At 42.1% G+C, this 24,734-nt stretch overlaps 1 protein-coding gene across 3 annotated transcripts; it reads right to left on the bottom strand.

Moving 5' to 3' along the window:
• Positions 1 to 498: 498 nt before the first annotated feature.
• LOC142391587 (NLR family CARD domain-containing protein 3-like) lies at positions 499 to 23,409 on the bottom strand. 3 transcript variants are annotated; one of them, XM_075477439.1, is made up of 11 exons: positions 23,322 to 23,409; positions 22,368 to 22,487; positions 21,251 to 21,370; positions 20,837 to 20,956; positions 19,953 to 20,188; positions 17,899 to 19,684; positions 12,278 to 12,451; positions 11,464 to 11,637; positions 8,924 to 9,097; positions 6,823 to 6,996; positions 499 to 5,238 (listed from the first exon to the last, which is right to left on the bottom strand). In XM_075477439.1, the coding sequence occupies exons 2-11, from the start codon at positions 22,466 to 22,468 to the stop codon at positions 5,223 to 5,225; spliced, it is 3,075 nt and encodes a 1,024-aa protein (XP_075333554.1). In that variant the 5' UTR covers positions 22,469 to 22,487; positions 23,322 to 23,409; the 3' UTR covers positions 499 to 5,222. The 3 variants fall into 3 exon arrangements, with proteins under 3 accessions (XP_075333554.1, XP_075333556.1, XP_075333555.1); XM_075477441.1 differs by having other exon boundaries at positions 17,899 to 19,681; XM_075477440.1 differs by lacking the exon at positions 23,322 to 23,409 and adding an exon at positions 22,560 to 22,914.
• Positions 23,410 to 24,734: the final 1,325 nt, after the last annotated feature.

Genomic DNA, 24,734 nt, shown 5'->3' with positions numbered 1-24,734 from the left:
CTCCGCTCCGGGGTCCACGGGTTGGGTACAATCTTTAAAGGGACGCAATACATTACAGTTTAATATTTAAAAAAAACTCAAAATCTTTTATTTATTGTTTTCTTTGTATTATATATTCTTATTAGTTTAACTTGCCTGAGTGGTTCAACTTAAGATGTTTAATTTAAACTCTAGCCTGTTTTGCTCATAAAGTGTAATAGATCTTAGTGTTCCATCTAAATGGTTAGGAATCTCTTCATTGTAGTTTGACAAACTAGGGGCCCCCAAACGGCAACTTGCTTAGGGCCCCCACAAAGCTAGAAACGGCCCTGGAAAAGAGAGAAAAATCTTCCTTTCAGGTTCCCACAATTCCATTAGGTTAGTCGCCTCTAAAGCTGCTCGTCTCTGACTGAATCACACTGACAGCTTCTCATTTCCACTGATGGATTTTTAATGAGAATCAAACAAAGTGAGATGTAACCAGGTCAAGTTGGAAGCAAAGAGAATAAAACAGGTGACAAATTTTACACGTTAGCTTTTCTTTAGATAGATAGATAGATAGATAAGTACTTTATTCATCCCAATTTGTGAAATTGTTGTGTTGCAGCAGCATACAGTAAAAGATATGTAAACAATTAAAGTAAAAACAAGCAAATAGTAGTGTTATGGCAGCTGGATTTAAGGATCATTTCATTACTGATTATTTCTAACAACTTTAACTTCATTATTCCAAAGGAAGAAAAACGCAGAATATAAACAGATGTCAACATGATATACATCATAATCATCATCTTCGGTCAGAGTCTTTCTGCACACAAGCTGCTGCTGCTTCATCTTCTGTGGATCAAGGCAAGGCATCTTTATTTATATAGCGCATTTCATACTACAGGCAACTCAATGTGCTTTACATAAAGACAAGGCATTTAAAAGATAAAAATTAAAACACAGTTAAGAGCAATCAAAGAAGAGGAGGAAAAATAAAAATATAAAAAGTAATCATTAATTAATTAATTTAAAAGTGAAGAGTGCAGATAAAATACTTTCAGCTGTCATATGCACAGCTAAATAGAACGGTTTCAGCCTGGATTTAAACATTGTCAGAGTTGAGGCCTGTCTCACATCTTCTGGAAGACTGTTCCAGATTTTAGGAGCATAAAACTGAAACGCAGCCTCACCTTGTTTAGTCCTGACTCTGGGCACCAGCAGGAGACCCCTCCCTGAGGTTCTCAGAGCCAGAGTTGGTACATATGGCTCTAACATGTCAGAGATGTACTTTGGTGCTTGACCACATGCGCGTAATTTGCACGGGGGTTACAGGGGTCATGACCCCCTCAAAAATCAGATCCAGCTAATATAACCCCCCCAATATCATCAAATCAAATCATCAAAAAATATCATAAAATTCTGAATGAATAACTTTTGTTTGTTTTCTTTATTCATTCATTTCATTTCAAGATAGTATCATGTTTTAAATAATCTGTAATGTAACCCCCCCCCAAACCGACTACTTGGTATTACCCAACCCAATTTCTCTACCGAAAGTTTGTTTATGCGCAGCCGCTGGACCAGGGGTCCGTTTCACGTAGCAGGTTCAACCAACTCTGAGTCTATTCCTGATCTCTGAGTTGATCTACTCTGAGATAGAAAACTCTGAGTTTTCGGTTCCAGAAACGCTGATTTGAGTGAGGTTAATCAACTCTGAGTAAGTTCACCTTGAGTTTAGCGCGTGCACCACAACTTTAAAAAGCCAGCATCAATGGAGCCCCGATTCGACGAGTCACCTTGGCAACGGGGAAGAGGAGGGGCTACGTTTTTCACCAACCTCGAATTGGAAATCTTAATGCGCTCATACGGCGAGTTTCAACACGTTTTTAGAAATAAGTGCAACACCGCTGCAGCAGCAAAAGTGTAAGTTTAAATGTAGTCCTTTGCAATCACAATAATATTACAGGGAAACTGCTTGAATGGTAGCCCATTCATTTATTTCATTTAGGTGCAATCCCGCAGGGGAGAAGCGCTCAGCAGTTTAAGATGAAATATAAAAACATTGTTCAAACAGGTGAGACCTCGGCATGGAGGTACCTCATTTTGATCATGTTTTACACTGTAAAATAAATATTAAGTGGCTATTTGACTGTGCAGTTATTTTATTCCCAACATAATGCTGTTTTCACACACATAAACTATGTCTTCTCATCTATACCATCCATCCATCCATTATCTATACACCGCTGAATCCGTCAGTCGGGTCGCGGGGGGGCTGGAGCCTATCCCAGCGGTAATGGGCAAGAGGCGGGGTACACCCTGCGCCGCCAGTCCATCACAGGGCCACATAGAGACAAACGAGACAAACAACCATACACACTCACAGTCACTCCGAAGGACAATTTAGAGTCATCATCTATATCATGTTCTGTTAAATAATTAAGCCTATATAAACTAACACAGACTTCTACTGAGCCAACAGAAAGAAGGCAGATGCCCGTAAAACGGGTGGTGGCCACCACCTCTAACGGGAGGGCAGTGGCTGAGGGAATCCATCCCCAAGACACGAGTGCCTTTATAAAATATAATAGGCCTATATATGTCTTTTTTAAGCCTATTCATACAAATATTTATTTGTCTTTTATGTCTTTTTTTTCTTTTGTCCCAACACATTCTGATAGTACCGCTCAAAAAGATAATTGTCTGTAAATGCAAAAATCTATGCGCGGTCTGATAACCATCTCCGACGAATATTTATTTCTCTGCGCAATAATGCTGCACCTTCATCCACGGGATCGTTGTCAAAAGGACATGTTCGTGAAAAAAGTCGCCTCCTACTGTGCCTAATGGACTTCTAGAAGTAGAAGAACTCGCTCTGCTGACTGAATGAATGAGGAAATCAAATGGCGTGTGTGGCTGAAAGAGGGCGGAGACAGAGAGAAACTCGAGGTTTCTTGAATAAAACCTGGTCCCGACCAGGTTAGGTTCAGAGAGTCTGTTACTCCGGTAACTGACCGTGAGGTTAAGTTACTTCTCTTTGTGAAACAGGCTAGAGTTACCCCTCTTTCTCGGGGTTGAGTTACCTCCCTTTGTGAAACGGAAAACTCAGGGTTTCCCTCATTTCAGGGTTAATCAACTCAGAGTTTTCACTAAACCTGCTACGTGAAACGGACCTCTGGTGAGTGGTGCCAGAGGGTGCCAGGGATCACTGTGTGGAACCAATGTCACTGAACTGTATCTTAAGTTGCTGTTTGCTCCAAAACAGTCACACTTGTTTGGGGTTTGTTGTGCTAAGAGGTGGATTAACGAGAGTTAAATTGATGGAAAAGGGCTGTGACGGCTGCTCAGAAAGTTCACAAAGCTAGTGCAAAAATCTTGAATGTTGTCTTGCACATACCAAGACGTTCACCTCATGTGTTCCTTATATGTGATCCTGCAAGGCGAAACCAGTCGCTTTGGTAAAATTTACAAAACTAAGTTATTGTGCTCACATGAACGGCCATAAACTAAGCTTTCCAACGATATGTATATTGAGGCTATTGCTATCGCTAAGATAACTGCATCCAAAGTTGGCATGGTTCTCCTGTCAGGATAATGCTAGAAGAGAAGAAAATCACCTTTTTAAGCGGCGTTGACAACTGGAATGACTGCTAATGTGTTAAATCTTCACCGGGCTTAACAGTCAAAACATATGTTTTTCCGTGAAATTTGTTCAACCCGCCCAGTTTTCCAGTCGTTTCAGTAATATATTGTGGTCAACTGTATCAAATGCAGCACTGAGATCTAGTAAAACTAAGACTGACATTTTTCCACCGTCTGTATTCAGACATATGTTGTTAAACTCTTTGTCAGAGCAGTCTCAGTGCTGTGGTTCTGCCTAAAAGTTGACTGGAAGGTGTCATAGCAGTTGTTTTGTTTTAAAAAGTAATTAAGTGGTTGAAAAACCGCTTTTTCAATGATCTTACTTAAAAATGGGAGATTTGAGATAGGCTTGTAGTTGTTCATTTGTGTCTTGTCAAGATTGTCCTTTTTCAGCAGGGGTTTGATTACAGCTGTTTTTAGTGGCTCTGGAAACACACCCGACATTAAAGACAAGTTCACCATCAGTAACAGGTCTGACTCCTTTAGTATTATTATTATTAATTTATAGCAATCTTAATGTGATAGTAAGTGGGCAATATGTGAAATCAGTTCCGAATAAAGGTGCAAGCTGCACTCCAGTGTGCCACCCTGTATTATGTGATGTATCGAGAGTTGCATTGTGCATAATACATTTGCTGCATGTAGGTGCCAATACAGTGATGAAATTGATTAATCTTTAAGTTCTTGTCATCTGCCAATGTTGGCTAGTGCTTAAACACTGAATTTAACTACTGTGTCGTTATGGCGTAAATAGTGAAGTGAACAGCTGCATTTACGTTAAGTAGCCTAAAATCAGTAAAAGTATCACAATGTATTTCTAACACAGGAATGGCAAATTAGCGAGCAAGAAAATGATTAAATAAATAAATAAATATGCTGCGAGTTTAACCCCCCCAATGGTAGACCCAAAGTTACGCCCTTGCTTGACCATGAAGAGACTTGTACCCGAGCAGAGCTGTTTTAAAGTCTATTCTCTGAGCGACAGGAAGCCAGTGCAGAGACCTGAGCACTGGACTAATATGGTCGTATTTCCTGGTTCTAGTCAGGACTCGAGCAGCAGCGTTCTGGATGTACTGCAGCTGTCTTACAGCCCGTTTAGAGAGCCCAGTGAGCAGGCCGTTACAGCAGTCTAACCTGCTGGAGACAAACGCACGGATCAGTCTCTCTAAGTCTGGTTTAGACACTATTCCTTTGATTCTGGCAATGTTTTTTTTAGATGGTAATGTGGCTGTTAAAGTTCAGGTCTGAGTCCAATATTACCCCGAGATTTCTAACTTGATAGTTAGGTTTTAGAGAGAGAGTCTCAAGGTGACTGATAACACTTTCTCTTTGTTTCTGTGGGCCACAGACAATGATTTCAGTTTTGTCTGAGTTTAGCTGGAGAAAATTGTTTTGCATCCACACACTGATCTGTTCGATGCAGCGACACAGTGTATCTACAGGCCCATGTTCTCCTGCCGTCAGTGACACGTAGATCTGAGTGTCATCTGCATAGTTGTGGTAGGACACTTTATAGCTGCGTATAAGCTGACTAGTGGAAGCATGTACAGATTGAACAGCACGGGTCCCAGGATCATCAGTACAACAGATCATCCTCTCAGCTCACATCGTCCTGTTCACCACCACTTCCATCTGTAGAGAGAAGAAGAAAGAAGAGGAGATAAAGGAGTGTTTCCAGAGCGTCTCTTCCTCGGCTGTCAGTCAGTGATGCAGCATCCAGTATAAAGAGCAGCAGGGACATCAGTCCCGTTCAGAGCAGCTGTGGAACGTAGCCAGCTTCCTGTCAGCTCTCATGTTAACATGTTGGAGGGAACACGCGGAGCTGGAAGCTCACACAACTCAACTCAAACACATGATCACAAAGAGCTTCTGGCTGATCTGATTGGCTGACTGTTGAATCCTGAAGCCTGACATCATTCTCCTCTCACAGCTTCACACTAAGAAAGCTGCAGGTTTACAGGAAACACTGGATGTATTGTACTAAACCAACTGGGTTTAGTACAATACTGCTGAGAGCTGCATGTGTGACGCTCATGAAATGTGAGGTCACATTTTATGTAATTTTGTTTGTTTTAGTTTGAAAATATTATTTCTGTGAAAGAAATATGTTAATATGTCCCAAAATGGTAAATTATTACATCTTGGTAAGAGCGCATTTAAAGAGCTTTTCAGTGTCACCAGTAGGGGGCAGTGTGGGCAGTTGCTTCTCCGCAACTCTTGTTTACTTCCTCATTCTACCGAGCGAAGCTGCACTGAACAGAAGCAAACGGTCGCCTGTCTGATTCTTTCTCCTGTCTCATTCTTTCTCCTGTTTTACAGGTTGGTGGTGTTTTAAAACTTCTATAACTACCCACATTTGTGTTAATCATCTAAATGTGATGTTAGATCGATTTCCTAAGGGTACTGACAATGTTTTGATAGTTTTCTGAACAAGTGGTAAAACACTGTTCTCTGTGTGACTCAAAATGGCGCCGCGGTAAACTTCTTTTTCTGTTGTGACCAAACCAGGTCGTAGTTTCTGGCTCCAGCACATTTCATTTTGGGTTAAAAATTATTCTTTTGAGTACAGTATTTTATTACAGGTGTAAATTAATTGAATGTTACGGTTACAGAGAAATATATATGTTTTGTTAATATTGTAAGCAGTTAAAATTGTTAAAACTTGCAAATCTTCAGCTCAGGCTTTTATCTTGAACCAACAGTCATTAAGAGCAATATGCTAGTTTAATTTTATTTGCACTACAAGTGAGGTTAAGATAGGAGAACATGTGAGGACCTATATGTTTTATATTTCATGGTATTATTTTCAGGAGTTGTGAACAAAATGGTAACTCAGTTAATTGACTGAATAAGAATGTATTAATGCAGTAGTCCACTGAACTCAGAATTATTCTTATGAAGAATTGGAAAATGTGTGTTTTATTTGGAAACGAGTTTTATGCTGTAACTAGCCTATATGTATTTTGGTTTTGTTTCTGATATTATAGATGGTTGTACTGTTAAAGGACACTTGAATATGGAAAAACAAAATACATAAAAGAGAAAAGGAAAGAGATATTTTGCAAATTGATAAATAAATTCTACCGAGCGAAGCTGCACTGAACAGAAGCAAACGGTCGCCTGTCTCATTCTTTCTCCTGTTTTACAGGAACCTTATCTGTGTACAGGTATCCTGTCTGGGACCTGTTACACATGGACCTCCAACACTCTACTGACCTCAGAGTCTCCAGTTTGTTGTGTGGACTCTTCACAAGATCAGACAGTTCCTTCACAGCTGATTCCTTCAGGTTGTTGAATTTCAGGTCCAGTTCTGTCAGATGGGAGGGGTTGGACTTCAGAGCAGAGACCAGAGAAGCACAGCTGATCTCTGACCAACTGCAGCCCCACAATCTGAATAAAGAATAAAACATGTGCGCTGAAGCCAACAGGATGTAGGTTAAAACAGTCAAACAGAACAAGTGAGACTCATAATTGTTACCTATGTTTTGTTATGTTGTTATTTGATGTCTTTATATCATAAGGCTACATTATATCTTTAACCTTCATATCTTAAGAAGTCCTCAGTCTAGACAATCCTCTAGACAAATGTGTTTTAAGACAGAGGAATGGAGAAATCTGGGTATCTTTGTTTTACCAAACCATACCATACCAACTTTATTTATAAAGCACTTTATACACCCAACGGACCAAAGTGCTATACACAATCATAAAATACAATACAATCATAAAATAGAAGGGTCAAGTATAAAAGCAGTACTAAAGTAATTAAAATATAAACACAATAAAACAAAGTCAAACATCTCAGATTGTGCCAAAGAAAAAAGATGGGTCTTAAGAAGGGATTTAAAAACAACAAGTGAAGAGGCCTGTCTTATGTCCAAAGGAAGGTCATTCCATAGCTTGGGAGCTGCCACAGAAAAAGCACGGTCCCCTGTGAGTAGGGGTGGGCGATATGAGCAAAAAAAATATCTCGATAATTTTTAGGATTTTCACGAGAAAGATATTTTGACGATATTTAAAAAAGAAATTCAGATCACAATAAAATGAACACAAGCATGCAAGTCTAAGCACACACGGCCGGTACAGTGAAACTGCGAATGGCTCATTAAATCAGTTATGGTTCCTTTGATCGCTCTACCGTTACTTGGATAACTGTGGCAATTCTAGAGCTAATACATGCAAACTGACCTTCAGGGATGCGTGCATTTATTAGACCCAATACCCATGCGGGGTGCCTCTCGGGGTGCCCCGGCCGCTTTGGTGACTGATAACCTCGAGCCGTTTCTCAGGCTACTTCTCCCTCCGGAGAGGGAGCCTGAGAAACGGCTACCACATCCAAGGAAGGCAGCAGGCGCGCAAATTACCCACTCCCGACTCGGGGAGGTAGTGACGAAAAATAACAACACAGGACTCTTTAAATCCTTTAACGGGGATCAATTGAAGGGCAAGTCTGGTGCCAGCAGCCGCGGTAATTCCAGCTCCAATAGCGTATCTTAAAGTTGCTGCAGTTAAAAAGCTCGTAGTTGGATCTCAGGATCGAGCTGACGGTCCGCCGCGAGGCGAGCTACCGTCGGTCCCAGCCCCTGCCTCTCGCTGTCCCAGCCCCGGCCTCTCGGCGCCCCCTCGATGCTCTTAGCTGAGTGTCCCGCGGGGTCCGAAGCGTTTACTTTGAAAAAATTAGAGTGTTCAAAGCAGGGCGTGGCATGGCGCCGTGGTAAGGGCAGAGGACCACTGGCGCCGCACTTTATTGATTTTTGGCGTAAGGTCTGACCTCTTCTTACCTTTCAGACGGTATACGGTGGGTGTCGAGATAATTCACTGTTAAAATGATAAATGACTCCAAGATGTTAGCCTTTAACTGCAAATAGTAAACAAACCTAGACTATTTGAGTAATTCCGGTATCTCTCCATTCCCCATAGTTATAATTCACTAAGTGTTTCCTATATAATCACCCATATTCAATGCATATCTCCTGTTTGTTTTAAGGTTCATATCTTTGGTCATATCATTTCAATAAATAGTTCTCATATATATATATATATATAAAATTAACAGATTGTGTTGTATGTTTTTTTTACGTAGTGTCGGTTAAACCAAACGAGAAATCATGAGGTAGCATTATGAGACTGATATATTAATTTCAACATACCAGAATCATAAGATTCTGTCTTTTTCCTTCTTTGAAGGTGGTGCCCATACATACGAGGTTAAGTAAGGCTTATTTAGACAGTGAGAACTTCTTGTAAATCCTTATATTTTATCAAGTTAAGCTACATCATATTAATCTGAACAAACAACTAAAACATGGTGTCTGACCTCAGAGTCTTCAGTCCACAGCGTGGACTCTGCAGAAAGCTGCACAGCTCCTTCACCGTAGAGTTGGAGAAGTAGTTGTAACTCAGGTCCAGTTCTGTCAGACGGGAGGGGTTGGACTTCAGAGCAGAGACCACAGAAGCACAGCTGATCTCTGACAAACTGCAGCTCCTCAATCTGAATAAAGAATAAAACATGTGAGCTGAAGCCAACAGGATGCAGGTTAAAACAGTCCAACAGAACAAGTGAAAAAGAGCTCTCAACTCAAAATTTTCAGATTTTATTGTCCACCCTCGAATCTTTTTCCACTTCCTGACTTTTGTTGCTTCTCTGGGTTGAAAGCCAAGACGTCAGCTGACTAGGGTGCTAAATCCTGACTGACAGAATAACAGAGAAGGCTTGAGGAACCCTCCCCATCATGCTGCCTTCAGGAAATGTTGGAACTGCAAACATGTATTAGACACCACCTACACACTATATTTCCATAAGTGGTGGTGACTTTATGGCCTTTTGTGCGGGCAGCGTAACACTCTGGTTCACAGTGTTCATCCTTGTGTTAGACCTTGCAATTAAAAACACTTCATTTTCTCCACTCTCTTACCTTAGTTACATTAGTTAATCTAATTTGGTTTGGTATTCAGACAGTCCTTTTTTTCTCTTCAGGTGAAATGTTATCAGGGGATACAGAAGACAGTGCAGATATCATAGAAAACACCTTTTTTTCCTCAGATTGTTTTTTCTTAGCCAGATTACTGCAAGAGTTCCCACATTCTGCCATATTTCTCTTCAGCCTGAGCCTCATTCCAAAAGATTTGTAACAGTTCTTTGACCCCAAGTCTGACAGTTTAATGGCATAAAATAGAGCTATTATGTTTCCAGTATGAGATATGTTAGCATTTAGAGGAGGGGATCGAAGAAATGTGGATTTGAATGACTTTGTGTATCTAAGGACTAGAAATTAGTTCAACACTCAAACTGTCTTTAAGAGTATTTGAGATTAGCCAAAAGTCTATGATCTGTTGCTCCAGATGCAACACCTAACACATGGGTACTTTTCTCTCCAGATGTCTACTAAGTCAAATTTCTGCATATGTATTTTTAAGTTTGCATTAACACTAGGTTGCACTCCTGCTGGCCATCTGTTTGGTCCTTTGTTTGAGGTTTACTCTGCTGTTTTAGTTTTCAGTCCTCTGTTAGGGCGTTTTCACACCAGAACTGTTTGCTCCACTTTAAACAGAGCAGAGTTGGTTTCCGCTTTGTTTGGGCAGGTGTGAAAGCTCATCCGAACTTTGGTGTCGACCAAACGAGCAAACTCTGGTCCACCTGAAAACGTGGGTTTTGATTTGCTTGTAGTGTTGCACCGATACCGATACCAGTATCGGGCGGGGCCCTGATCGGCACTAAAATGGTGGTATCGGTATCGGCGAGTACCAACAAATAGGGCAGCGATACCATTTCCGATACTTGTATGACACTTGAACGTCTCCCGACACTCGCTACACTGTGTTGTGATCACTGTGCAGCTATCGCTATTGGCCTGATCCAGACCAATGAGAGCGGGCCAATAGCCGCTCTTAACCAATGCCGGGGCAGCTTTTTCTATGTGTGAGGAGCAAGACCTCTGGCGACAGGCACTCTGTCAGCTGGGGAGGGTGTCGTTCGCAGTCATCTAGAGCTGCCGGCGACGAAGACAGCTAGCCAGGGGGAGTTTGCAGCGCTAGTGTGAGGAGGGGAGGCTGGGTGCCTCCTGTAGTCAAAACAGGGTCCACGATAGAGAGTGCTGGGCCGCCATCGTTCCTGAGTGCCTTAAAGCTAGTGAAGCTAGCCTGACTTGTAGTGGGTTTTCATTCCGTGTGCTGTGTTAAGCGTTAGCCTGTCGTGTGTGTGTCGCGACCAAGGAAGCCTGCGTTCCCAATCCTTCTCTCTCTCCATCCAAGTAGTATGCAGCTCTTCATATATATATATATATATATATATATATATATATATATATATATATATACCGATACCACTCTGTTTGAAAAAATAATATATATATATAATTTTAATTATATTTATTTATATTTAATTAATTATAATTTTTTTTTTTAAAACAGAGTGGTATCGGTATGGTATCGGTATCGGCCGATACTGCACAGCCAGGTATCGGTATCGGGGCCAAAAAATGGTATCGGTGCAACACTATTTGAGTGAAACCTGGTGCGGTTTGTTCAAAGTGGGAAAATGCAAACAGACTATCCACTGAACCAAAGAGAGGAAGTGACGTACCGCTCTTGGCATCCTCAGCACAATGTATTTTTGCTGCTTCAAACTGTTGTTATTGTTTCAGCAAGAAATATTCACCAACTCTGGACCTCTAGAAGCATCAGCCAGTGATTCTAGATTTGTTTCTGTCTGACAGATTCACTGTGTTTTCTCATTATTTAATGAATCATCATTTCATCAACTAAACCCCTGAAGAAGAAAACAGACTTTACCATGAAGACCAGCACAACTTTCACATCATATTAATCTGAACAAACAACTAAAACATGGTGTCTGACCTCAGAGTCTTCAGTCCACAGTGTGGACTCTGCAGAAAGCTGCACAGCTCCTTCTCTGCAGAGTCACTGATGTTGTTCCCGCTCAGGTCCAGTTCTGTCAGATGGGAGGGGTTGGACTTCAGAGCAGAGACCACAGAAGCACAGCTGATCTCTGACAAACTGCAGTTCCTCAATCTGAATAAAGAATAAAACATGTGAGCTGAAGCCAACAGGATGCAGGTTAAAACAGAACAAGTGAAAAAGAGCTCTCATTAATATTAATGACAACATGCTGCTGCTTCAATAAAGACGGAGTGACTTCAGCTCTTAAACTCTGCCAGCTCCACCAGTGGCTCCATCCATACAAACTCATGTTGTGCAGCCAAATGATTCAAGTTTGTTGTTGAAAACAACAAGGGGACAGTTCTAAGTACAGATGTGGACACACTCAGTAAAGACTGAGGACACATTCAGAGGTGGTCCAGGACACTTTTGTCCACCTTTGCAACATTTGTTAAGCAGTCTGAAAGAATGAGTCCCGGATCACATTGAAGGACGAACTATTGACATGGCACAAGGATGAGATCTTTCCATGAGTCGAATGAAAGAAACATTTCAGATGGCCCATTTTTAATTCTGATCTAAAGGGTTTTGTGTTCTTTTACAAATTAAGATAAAAGGTTTTTACCGGGATTATGTTACAACATTTTTTTTCCATCTGTGAAACAGAAATTGCAGGTGAAAATTGTACGTGACGTGTGGAAAGACATCATTTTAACATCAGGAAATCATTTGAACTAAAACAGAAGAAGTAAAAGAGCTGCAGTGAACTGACCTCAGAGTCTCCAGTCTGCAGTTTGGACTTTTCAGTCCAGCAGACAGATGTTTCACTTTTGAATCCGTCAAGTTGTTCCCACTCATGTCCAGTTCTGTCAGATGGGAGGGGTTGGACTTTAAAGCAGAGGCCATAACTTCACAGTCAGTCTCTGAGAGTTCACAACCAGCAAGTCTGTGATGAGAGAGAATGGGAAGTCAGTTCTAATAAAAATCAGACAATCTGCACTATAAACACTAACTGAACTCTATATTCTGACTAAATACAGTGATGTGAATGTAATGTCCGCTCATGAACATCTGTGATTAATTTAATCTTCCTGTATTTGACATAACACAATTAATCTCTTCAGTCAGTTAGACATGAGCATGTTTAAACAGGTTTAATCCTCATTAAATTCACTGATAAGAGAAAAAACGTGATGTTACATTTCAATTTTAAAAATGTTGAAGGCATTCAGTTTGACCTGACTAGAATTTTTTTTTTACATTTTTCATTTGAGAGTCTTTTGAAAAGTTCAGCTGAGTGAACATTTACAGTCTGAAGGATGATCTCTTTGCTAATCACTACTTTCAGGTATGACTGTTCACACCCAAACACAGGATCTATTCATGATATCTCATTGATCCAAAGCATTTATGATACAATAACAAACCATCCAAAATAGTTTTCCCACAGAATTCTGTTGCATAATTCTCAGTGAGCTGGGAGTTATAGCCAATATTTTAACTATTCTCTTCTGTAAGTTATGTCTACATGTTAACATTCTTCACATAATGATTTCAAAATCTGGTCAGATAGCTTCTGATTGTGCCTCCAAATCTCAGCAGACATTGGATATTTCACCTGGGTGTAAAATCTGCACCACAACTAACAGCATAATTACAACAATTAAAATTATTAATCTGCGTGAATCAGATTATACTTCTGATTACTTCTGTTTGTTTTCCATGTTCATCTTTCAGATAACAGCACACAGGGAGAGGATCAGGTGAGCAGGTGGAAAGAAAGAAGGCGATGATGCTGAGGCAGTGTTACACCAAATTCTGCGACCACAGGGGGCGACAGCGTACATTCCTCTGTATGTACGCCTTGAGGACCAGCGAGAAGAAGAGTATTTACGTAAACTGCGTAGCACTAATAGAAATTGTAAACTTCACCATCGCATTGAATTGCTGTTGTTTAAATATGTAAACCCAAAATAGCCGTTTAATAAATCGGTAAATGATTAAAGCTGCAGTCTGCAGGATTTGTTGTTGTCATACGTAAAGTCCTAATTTTTTGGCATTTTAAGAGTTTACATGATCTGTCAGAACACTTGAAGTTGAAAACGGTGACCTCCGTAGTCGCAAAATGCAAGAAATGCTTATTTTTTAACCGAAAAATAAAAAGTTATTCAACTTCCTGTCCCGCCCCATCAAAACACATGAGAACTCGTGCACGTCTACGTGCACGCCAGATGCGCGTACACGACTCCTCATTCATCAACTCACCTGTCATTTGTGATCATGGAAGACACAATAAGTAAACTAGCCCGTAATGAAGTTCAATAGTCTGGATAAATAATCGTGGGGACGAGCCTACCTTGTATCGCGCGTGCACAATCGGTGATTGACAGGCAGCAGAGCCCAGCTCGTAACCTGATTGGTTACCTTTTACCGGGCCGGTCTGCAATTTTGTAAACAAACCTGCTGGCTTTGGAGGGACCTAGCGGGACATATAGGGGACCTAGAGAACTCATTTTTTTTTTTTGTATTGGGGTATTTAATATACTACTTTCAGAATCCCCGGACAGTTCCAGGCATTATGCTTGAAAATGAGTTGCAGACTGCAGCTTTAATAAATGTTTCCAAGTGCTTTGTTGGGAGGGAGATGGGGTTCAAAACAGCTTCTGCCACCACTTCATTACAGTCAGCTCTTATTTAAAATAATATGTGACCCCCAAATAGCCAGTATCACAGAGGTCACACAATATGATACCCATCATAATCTGTGACCTTACTGTAATTTCCCCTAAATAATATCACAGCTCAATACAACTATTTTTCAGAGTTCTGCCACCTCCTCACTACAATCTGGAGGCATTTCACATAACATGGGACCCTCTATTAGCCCCTATCACAGAGGTCACACAATATGATACCCATCATAATCATAAAAATAAGAAATTAATGTTACAAATTCTGACAGGTTTATGATGAGTCAGGAGTGTGTTCGCAGACGGTCTGAAAGAGTGGAACTGAAAACCAGAGCTTAATATACAGAGGTTAACGGCAGAGTGAATGTAGTGCAGCTGGCTGGCCAATGAGGAGGCAGAGTGAATACAGGTGTAGCAATTAAGCAGAACAGAGTGAGAGTTAATTGAAAGGACTAAGTGCTTGTTACCAGGAGCCAGGGGAGAGACCATGACACATGTATGTGAAGAGTTTTACAAAAGTGATGAGCGAACAGAAAGCAACATACAGGTCAGCAGAAAGGAGAATGAAGCAGCAACTCTGTATTGCTAACTGCAGCTCAGGAGGAAGAGTGACTGTCTGCTAACTGTTGCTACTACTACAGTTGCTACTCGGTCTAATAATGAGGTAAATACAACTTGGTTGAAGAACACATGGCATATTACGCTCTGTCATCATTTATTGAACAAAAATTGAGACAAAGCGCAGAAGCAATGAGTTAAAAAGTCCACCATATGATTCAATATAGGGAAGTTGGTCAACATGAAATTCTACTGGACCCCCATTACCCAAATCACTTCTTTTTTTTCGCACAAATGTTTATTAGGTGTATTAAATGTAAAATACAGCATGTTACTTGAAGTTCTCTTGTTAAGCTCAGTATTTGATTTGCAACATTTCAATTAGCTGAATAGTTCAGTGAACTCCATCCATCCATCCATTTTCTATACCCGCTGAATCCGTCGGTCGGGTCACGGGGGGGCTGGAGCCTATTCCAGCGGTGATCTGGCGAGAGGCAGGGTACACCCTGGACAGGCCGCCAGTCCATCGCAGGGCTAGTTCAGTGAACTCTTCTGGAATCTACTAATGTGGGTGAAAGAGAAGCTGGTGTTACACCAAATTCTGCGACCCATCATATTCTGCGACCACAGGGGGCGACAGCGTCTGTATGTACGCCTTGAGGACCAGCGAGAAGAAGAGTATTTACGTAAACTGCGTAGCACTAATAGAAATTGTAAACTTCACCATCGCATTGAATCGCTGTTGTTTAAATATGTAAACCCAAAATAGCCGTTTAATAAATCGGTAAATGATTAATAAATGTTTCCAAGTGCTTTGTTGGGAGGGAGATGGGGTTCAAAACAGCTTCTGCCACCACTTCATTACTGTCAGCTCTTATTTAAAATAATATGTGACCCCCAAATAGCCAGTATCACAGAGGTCACACAATATGATACCCATCATAAACCTGTCAGAATTTGTAACCTTAATTTCTTATTTTTATGATTATGATGGGTATCATATTGTGTGACCTCTGTGATAGGGGCTAATAGAGGGTCCCATGTTATGTGAAATGCCTCCAGATTGTAGTGAGGAGGTGGCAGAACTCTGAAAAATAGTTGTATTGAGCTGTGATATTATTTAGGGGAAATTACAGTAAGGTCACAGATTATGATGGGTATCATATTGTGTGACCTCTGTGATACTGGCTATTTGGGGGTCACATATTATTTTAAATAAGAGCTGACTGTAATGAAGTGGTGGCAGAAGCTGTTTTGAACCCCATCTCCCTCCCAACAAAGCACTTGGAAACATTTATTAATCATTTACCGATTTATTAAACGGCTATTTTGGGTTTACATATTTAAACAACAGCGATTCAATGCGATGGGGAAGTTTACAATTTCTATTAGTGCTACGCAGTTTACGTAAATACTCTTCTTCTCGCTGGTCCTCAAGGCGTACATACAGAGGAATGTACGCTGTCGCCCCCTGTGGTCGCAGAATATGATGGGTCGCAGAATTTGGTGTAACACCAGCTTCTCTTTCACCCACATTAGTAGATTCCAGAAGAGTTCACTGAACTAGCCCTGCGATGGACTGGCGGCCTGTCCAGGGTGTACCCTGCCTCTCGCCAGATCACCGCTGGAATAGGCTCCAGCCCCCCCGTGACCCGACCGACGGATTCAGCGGGTATAGAAAATGGATGGATGGATGGAGTTCACTGAACTATTCAGCTAATTGAAATGTTGCAAATCAAATACTGAGCTTAACAAGAGAACTTCAAGTAACATGCTGTATTTTACATTTAATACACCTAATAAACATTTGTGCGAAAAAAAAGAAGTGATTTGGGTAATGGGGGTCCAGTAGAATTTCATGTTGACCAACTTCCCTATATTGAATCATATGGTGGACTTTTTAACTCACTGCTTCTGCGCTTTGTCTCAATTTTTGTTCAATAAATGATGACAGAGCGTAATATGCCATGTGTTCTTCAACCAAGTTGTATTTACCTCATTATTAGACCGAGTAGCAACTGTAGTAGTAGCAACAGTTAGCAGACAGTCACTCTTCCTCCTGAGCTGCAGTTAGCAATACAGAGTTGCTGCTTCATTCTCCTTTCTGCTGACCTGTATGTTGCTTTCTGTTCACTCATCACTTTTGTAAAACTCTTCACATACATGTGTCATGGTCTCTCCCCTGGCTCCTGGTAACAAGCACTTAGTGCTTTCAATTAACTCTCACTCTGCTCTGCTTAATTGCTACACCTGTATTCACTCTGCCTCCTCATTGGCCAGCCAGCTGCACTGCATTCACTCTGCCGTTAACCTCTGTATATTAAGCTCTGGTTTTCAGTTCCACTCTTTCAGACCGTCTGCGAACACACTCCTGACTCCTGTTGACAAACCCGGACCTGCTCTAAAACCCTGCCTGATCTCCAGTCCTCGAATACCCGACCTGCCTTCTGCCTGAAATCCTCTCTGATCTCCTGCCCCGGCAATGTTGACCTGCCTTCCGCCTACCTACCACGATTCCTGCATTGCCCTCGACTGTACTGCCGCTTTGGTCATCTTTCCTGTTGTGTGTGTGTGTGTGTCTGTGTTCCCCCCCAGGACTCCCAGCCCCGTGGCGAGTGAGCTCCGACCTACCACCACCACCTACACGAGACGCCGCTCAACCACTGGGACACACACACACAGGCACCTGGACCATAGCACAGTGGTTAGCACACCAGCCTGCCAAGCTAGCGACCCGGGTTCGATACCCCAACTCCCTTTCCCCTGAAACCTAAATAAACTGTGTAACGTGACGCATTTGTGGTCTTCCTCTGTCTGGTCCTGACAACATGCAGTAATGATATTAACACAACAAGGAGCCTCTTCTGCTTCTCAGTGTGCTGGAAAGTAAACACAGCCTTTGCACAGCCTAATATTTGCAGCGTGTCCTGTGCGCTCTACACAGTTATCTCCCACAACCCCTCCCTCACATTTCCACAGAGCACATCTCCAACAATAACTCTGCTGCTGTGAAGCACATAGGACCAGATGAAACTGTCTGCAGATTCTCCAGAACATCTCTGGTGTTCATGTGTAGAAACAGCTTTTAGGGAACTAAACCACTAATCTACACAGACTCATGAAGTCAATGAACACATCAACTCACCGAGCCTTTCTGCAGTTCCTCACAGCTGGAATCAGTCTCCTTCGTCCCTCAGCTGTTGTGTTGTACTTCTCCAGGTCCAACTCATCCAGAACCTCCTCTGATATCTGCAGCATGTAGGCCAGAGCTGAGCAGTGGGTCTGAGAGAGATTCTTCTCTGATCTGTTCTCTGACTTCAGGAACTTTTGGATCTCCTGATAAACTGAGAGATGGTTCATCTCCATCAGACAGTGGAAGATGTTGATGCTTCTGTCAGGAGAAATGTTGGACATGTTCATCTCCTTCAGGTTGTAGATGATCATCTGGATGGTTTCTGGACTGTTCTGTGTCTGACCCAGCAGGACTGCTAAGAGTCTCTGGTTGGACTCCACAGAGAGGCCATGAAGGAAGCGAACAAACAGGTCCAGGTGGCCATTTTTACTGTTGAGGGATTTCTCCATCACTCTCTTCAGGAAGTCATCCAGAGATGAGTCACTGTAGTCTTCTCCCAGGAAGCTCTTCAGCACCTCAGTGTTCCTGTTGGTGTAACAGTGCATCATGTAGACTGCAGCCAGAAACTCCTGAACACTCAGATGAACAAAGCAGTAAACTGGTTTCTGGAAGATCACACACTCTCTTTTGAAGATCTCTGTACAAACTCCTGAATACAGCGATGCCTCTGTGACATGCAGGCCACACTGCTCCAGGTCTTCTTGGTAGAACATGATGTTTCCTTCCTCCAGATGTTCAAACGCCAGCCTCCCCAGCTTCAGAAGAACTTCCCTGTCAGCCTCCGTCAGCTCCTGTGGACTCGTCTCGTGTCCCTGGTGGTACTTGTTCTTCTTCCTCTGTGTCTGAACCAGCAGGAAGTGTGAGTACATGTCAGTGGTGGTCTTGGGCAGCTCTGCTCTCTGCTCTGTGGTCAACATGTGCTCCAGAACTGTAGCAGTGATCCAGCAGAAGACTGGGATTCCACACATGATGTGGAGGCTTCGGGATGCCTTGATGTGGGAGCTGATCCTGCTGGACCGCTCTTCATCACTGAACCTCCTCCTGAAGTACTCCTCCTTCTGGGAATCGTTGAAGCCTCGTACTTCTGTTACCCTGCCAACACATGTAGGAGGGATCCGATTGGCTGCTGCAGGTCGGGAAGTTATCCAGACGCGAGCCGAGGGAAGCAGGTTCCCCCTGATGAGGTTTGTCAGCAGCACGCTGACTGATGACTTCTGTGTGACTTCAGACACAGCCTCCCTGTTGCTGAAATCCAGAGACAGTCTGCTTTCATCCAGGCCGTCCAGGATGAACAGAAGTGTGCAGCCAGCCAGCTGCTCTGCTGGGAGCTTCTGTAATGTTGGATGGAAAACATGGAGCAGCGTGAGAAGACTGTGCCGCTTCTTTCTGATCAGGTTCAGCTCCCTGAAGGAAAGCAGAATCACCACACTGACATCTTGGTTCTCCCGGCCCTCTGCCCAGTCCAGAGTGAACTTCAGCACTGAGAAGGTTTTTCCAACACCAGCGACGCCGTTGGTCAGAACCACTCTGATGGCTCCGTGTTGCTCAGGTAAGGCTTTAAAGATGTCGTGGCACCTGATTGGAGTGTCATGGAGGGTCCTGGAAGCTGTCTCCAGCTGCCTCACCTCATGTTGGGTATTAACGCCTTCACTCTGTCCCTCTGTGATGTAGAGCTCAGTGTAGATCCTGTTGAGGAGCGTTCCACCTCCTGTTCCATCACTTCCTTCAGTCACATGTTCACATCTCCTCCTCAGACGGATCTTATGTTCATCTAAAACCTCCTGCAGACCAACATCTGCTGATCAAAGAACAAATTAGTTTTGTTTAAAGTCCTTCTGAAACCTGAGGGGGTCTGAAAACTAACAACTGTCCACTAAAACTTTTATTCTCAGCGTCTGAAGAAACTGAAACATGAAATGAAATACAAACAGACACATTTGAGCTCTTTTTAAACCCCTGACTTTGTCGTCATGGTGATTCATATTTTTGTAAAACATTATTGTTTGTGCATCTTGAACATGTTGATGTGATGTGTGCATCTAAACGGGTTAACAGGAATATCTGACCTGGTGCCGTTCTCCTCTGACTGGCTGTCTGTGGTCCAGCTCTGGTTCTGGATCTTTTTCCACACTGGGGACAGGAGGAGCCTCCTGAGGAAGCAGACTGGTCCCAGTATGAGGTGATGCACTGTCTGCAGAACCAGTGTCCACAGCTGGTAGAGACCGGATCCTTCAGGACGTCCTGACACAGAGCACAGCAGGACTGCTGCTCCTCCTCACAAACACCACTCCTCTTCCTCCCTCTGTCAACACATGTCTTCATCACTAAAATCACTTTAAAATAACTCCATGTGGCCTTAACTCTGCTGTTTGATGTGAATACAAACTCAACCCTTCCTGCAGCAACAGTTTACATTTGGTTCAATCTTCAGTTTATGTGGTGACTTCACTGTGTGAATATCACTGCTGCTGCTCTACAGAAAACATTTCATATCAATCCTAATCCTATTCTACCTGTGCTCTTTTAGATTTAAGAAATAAAAAACTCTGTAGTAATTACAAATAACCAATAAGTGTACTGATAAAGAACTGGGCTGATAGTGTGTGCTGATCAAATAGATTCTAACAACACTGGCTGCAGCTTCACTCTGAGATGATCACAGTCGCCATCGCTGACATACATGTGGTCCTGTTCAGAGTCCATGTGGCTCCTGAACTGGAAGTAGAGATTAGATTTCCAACTGAAACCAAAATGATCAGAAACTCAGCTCTGTAGCCAGAGTTTTGGGTTTGCCACATCAGATTGTGCACCACCATCTCCTTGGTTTAAGCATGTTAGTGCCTGTGCTAACCTAGTTAACAGGACATTTAGCTGGTTTGGATATAAATGCTGAGTTTAAAAGTAAAATATATCATGAAAGATACTAAAATCTGTGTTTCAGTTGTCTTACTTTGTGTCTGAGGGTCCAGCTTCATCACTGAATAACAGAGGTCTTCCTTTGGACCGGTCACTCTTCATAGACAGACAGTCAGATCCTGGAGACTCTGCTCTCTGCCTGAGGTGCTGACCTCTGCAAATACAAACATGCTGTTATTCACATACATTCATTCATATACTGATATTTCTGCTTTCCTTTCCAACTGTATTCATATAACTTTGTGTTAAGGCTCCTGTTTAATTACGCTGACATTTAATTTTTTATTTGTTTTATATCATTTAATCCTTCATTCATAGATTTATTCTGAAATCACTGAATTAAATTGTCCTTTATCCATTTATCTCTTCATTTATTTATAATTTTTTTTCTCTTTTTGTAATAAAGAGATCATGAAAAGTCCTAAAATCTCTGTTTCAGTTGTCTTACTTTGTGTCTGAGGGTCCAGCTTCATCACTGAGGTTTGGAGGTTTATCTTTGGACCGGTCACTCTTCATAGACAGACAGTCGGATCCTGGAGACTCTGCTTTCTGTCTGAGGTGCTGACCTCTGCAAATACAAACATGCTGTTATTCATAAGCACATACACAGAAAAAAATTCCCTTCACTCACAGAATGATCCAATAAAATGGTCTCTGAAAGTCTCTGTCCAACTCTGACTGGAGACAAAGAGATTCCTCTGTTTGACTCAGAAGCATCTTTATCAGAGACGTGTCAGCCAAAGTGAATGTTTCTGAGCTTAAAACAGGGATTGATTCCTCTAAAGCGTGTTCCTGTTTACCTTTAAAGATTAAAAACCAGCATTTAATCAGAATCATCTCTGAAATATAAAAGATTTCCCTGCCTTTTTCCTACACCTGTACCTTATATGAGTGTGCAGGGTATTAAATTCCTGAAGCTAAATCAGTTGGTGTCTGTATGTTCATATCCACATACATCTTATAAAGGGTTTTAAAAACAAACTTCAGTCATTTAACAACTCAAAAGCATTTTAGAGGCTGGAAGACAGAAAATGAACTCATTTACAGTAAATGTAAATTACATTTACAGAAAGGCTGTTTCAATCTCTTTTCTGTTCGTTCTTTATTTGGTGCAAAGATCATTTAAAACAGGCAGAATTCAGTCTGACAGAATAAGTGTGAAACCTTCTCTTTATAAAATACGCCATCACAAACAGATCACATCTCCTGCTTTGATGACTGCTGGCATTCTTTTTCCTTTTTGTCTTCTTTCCTTCCAGCTTTCACTGCAGCAGCTGCTGCTTTTCACTGATAAATTATAGGTTCTGATTGGTCAGCTGATGCCACCTGCTCATGAACCTAAACACGCTCATATTCAGAGTCAGAAAATCTGCATCCTACTACAGCTTAACAAGATCTCCATTGTTAGGGTTAGTTAAGCCAGACCACCTAAAAATAATCTTAAAGTCAGCTTGTCACCCTGAATATGTTCAACCTGATTCACACCCTGTTTGGGTTACCAGCATACGTTGCCATGGTGATGTCCCAGGTAAGAAGCTGACCCCCTTCAGCAGCAGTTGTCTTACTTTGTGTCTGATGGTCCAGGTCCATCACTGAGTTCTGGAGGTCTGGGTGGGTTCCTGTTCGTAGAGCGACCGCTGCGTGCTGCAGACTCTGCTCTGTCCATCTTCTGGACTTCAGTCAGTCTGAGAGAAGAAAAGAATGAAGACAAACATGTCTGTTCAAGTCTCACAGCCAAACTGAAACAAGCTTTTTACCTCCTGCTTTTCTTTCTGTTCCACGTCAGAAGGAACTTTTAGAGAAATGAGACGTCATTTCTTTCCTCTGAGCCGTCAGACTCAGCTTGTGCTGACACAGCTGGATCAGCTGATCAGCTGTCAGTCTGCAGCTTTGAGTGGAGTTTGTATTTACAGATGAGTTACTGCTGCCAAAGCTGCTCTGAAGTCCTCCAACATCACAGAAGACTGATTAAAAACCTGCTGAACACACATCAGTATTTATCTGTGTGTTATTTACATGTTCATTCACTCATTCTGTCAGTAAACTCCTTCAGTAATGATCCAGGTTCTGATGAGACGTCTCACAATCTGTAGAATTGATTCAGAAACAGAAATGTTCCTAAAGTGGTGATCATAGAAACGCGTCCCCCAGCAGTGACGCAGCTTCAGAAGAGAAAATGGCCGCCAAAGGAAAGAAAATCTTTGCTGGAGGATGAAAGTTGTTGCCTTCTTCATCAGTCAGACCAACAGCTGCCTCACACCCAACAATCTGAACTAAGCAGTGAATCAGAAAGCTGAAACAATCTGAACTAAGCAGTGAATCAGAAAGCTGAAACAATCTGAACTTGATGATTTTACACCTGAGTTGGATCAGTTCCTTGTCTCAGAGCAGTCTGATCAGCTTCGTTTTAACACCGGACACAAACTGCTGAGTTCTGCTTCTTCTTCCTCTGCAGTCCACAGAGAGAAAACCCACTCGGAGACTCCGACAGAAATAAGAAAAATTTTATTAACACTCACCCTGATTCTGACTTCAGGTTTCATCCTGCGGCTGTCGACTCAAAATGGAGCCTGACCCGTCTGAATGTGTCTGTGTTCCTTCATAATCTGATACAACTGGTTCACCTGGTCTGAGGCTCCACCCCTTTTCCTTTACAGGAAATCAGGTGAGCTCATATCATTGTGTTTGTGATGCTCACAAATACCTTTTTAGGGCCCAACCCAACGCTGACACTCCGTCATATCTCATACATTAATCTAAGTGTCCTCACACACACAGCAACATCACACTCAGAGTTTGAGCTACAGCAACAAAAAAGTCCAGCAGAGACTTTTCTTTCTCACCAACTCAGAGAGAAACAACAGCTGCTGCTGCAGCTTCCTCCAGTCGTCATTCAAAGTGTCTCCACTTCCTCTCTGACAGCTCAGACTCTACACCCTGTATGATCATCACATTCATGTCACAGAGAGACGGCTCTGACTTTCTGACAAGTAGAAACCTGCAGATCTTTGAAAAGCCAAACAGTCTGTGGCAGGAACTTTATTGAGTTTCCTTATTGCTGCAATCACTGACCAATCGGGTCGTCTTGCAGTTTATAAACTGCTCGATAGCAGTTTGTGTACCTGTCACGCTTTAAGCTCTCCTCCGGTGTTGAGTGCACGCCCTGTTATCTGAGCTCCGCTGCTCCTGCTCAGATTTTTAACAGCTGACAACAGCTGACCTCTGTTTTTTTTTTTTAGCTGTAAAGCACTTTGAATTACCATGTGTACGAATTGTGCTCCATAAATAACATTGCCTTGCCTGGCCTTGCCTTGCCTTTTATCTTTGTTTAGCTGCAGGAAATTCTGGATCATCCGGTGGGTTATTTGTTCGAGGCTGTTTGCTGTGCCAGTTATTCTTCTGTGCCAGCAGCTGAGCACCAGTTCTGCCAAAACTAACAGGAAACATCATCCTGCACTGCTGGATTATCTACAAGTAATACTGACCAAGTCAGGAGATTAAAAAGGATGCAGAGGATAGTCAGCCATCTCCTAAACACGGGACTTGTGTTCAGTGTGTTCATGGTCATGACGTACCTGAGTTTGTGGACTCCTGAGTTACTTTAGGAAGCTTGGATCCTCCCTGCTTCATTTACAATTTATAGAATAAGATGTACTTCTTGCAGTTGTGACACATCATATCTTGACTGAAAGATGGACAGTCAGCATTGTATTTTCATCCCAGTAACTGGATCTAAACAGGAGGAACTGATGCTTGTGCTGCCGTGTCTCAGGTGCAGAGGAGAGTGGGGTCGACACAGCTGAGTCTGAGTATTTGGTTATAAAAAAGAACTATAACAAATCAACTATTAGATTTTAGCTGTTTTGGGTAAATTGTCTCATCTTGGTCATATATTAACTTTACAAAAAATGTAAAGAAGCAGCAAACTGTGT

Source organism: Odontesthes bonariensis, chromosome 11, assembly GCF_027942865.1.
Source record: "Odontesthes bonariensis isolate fOdoBon6 chromosome 11, fOdoBon6.hap1, whole genome shotgun sequence".
Classification (NCBI taxonomy): Eukaryota; Metazoa; Chordata; class Actinopteri; order Atheriniformes; family Atherinopsidae; genus Odontesthes; species Odontesthes bonariensis.
This window is presented reverse-complemented; position numbering and strand designations above follow the sequence as displayed.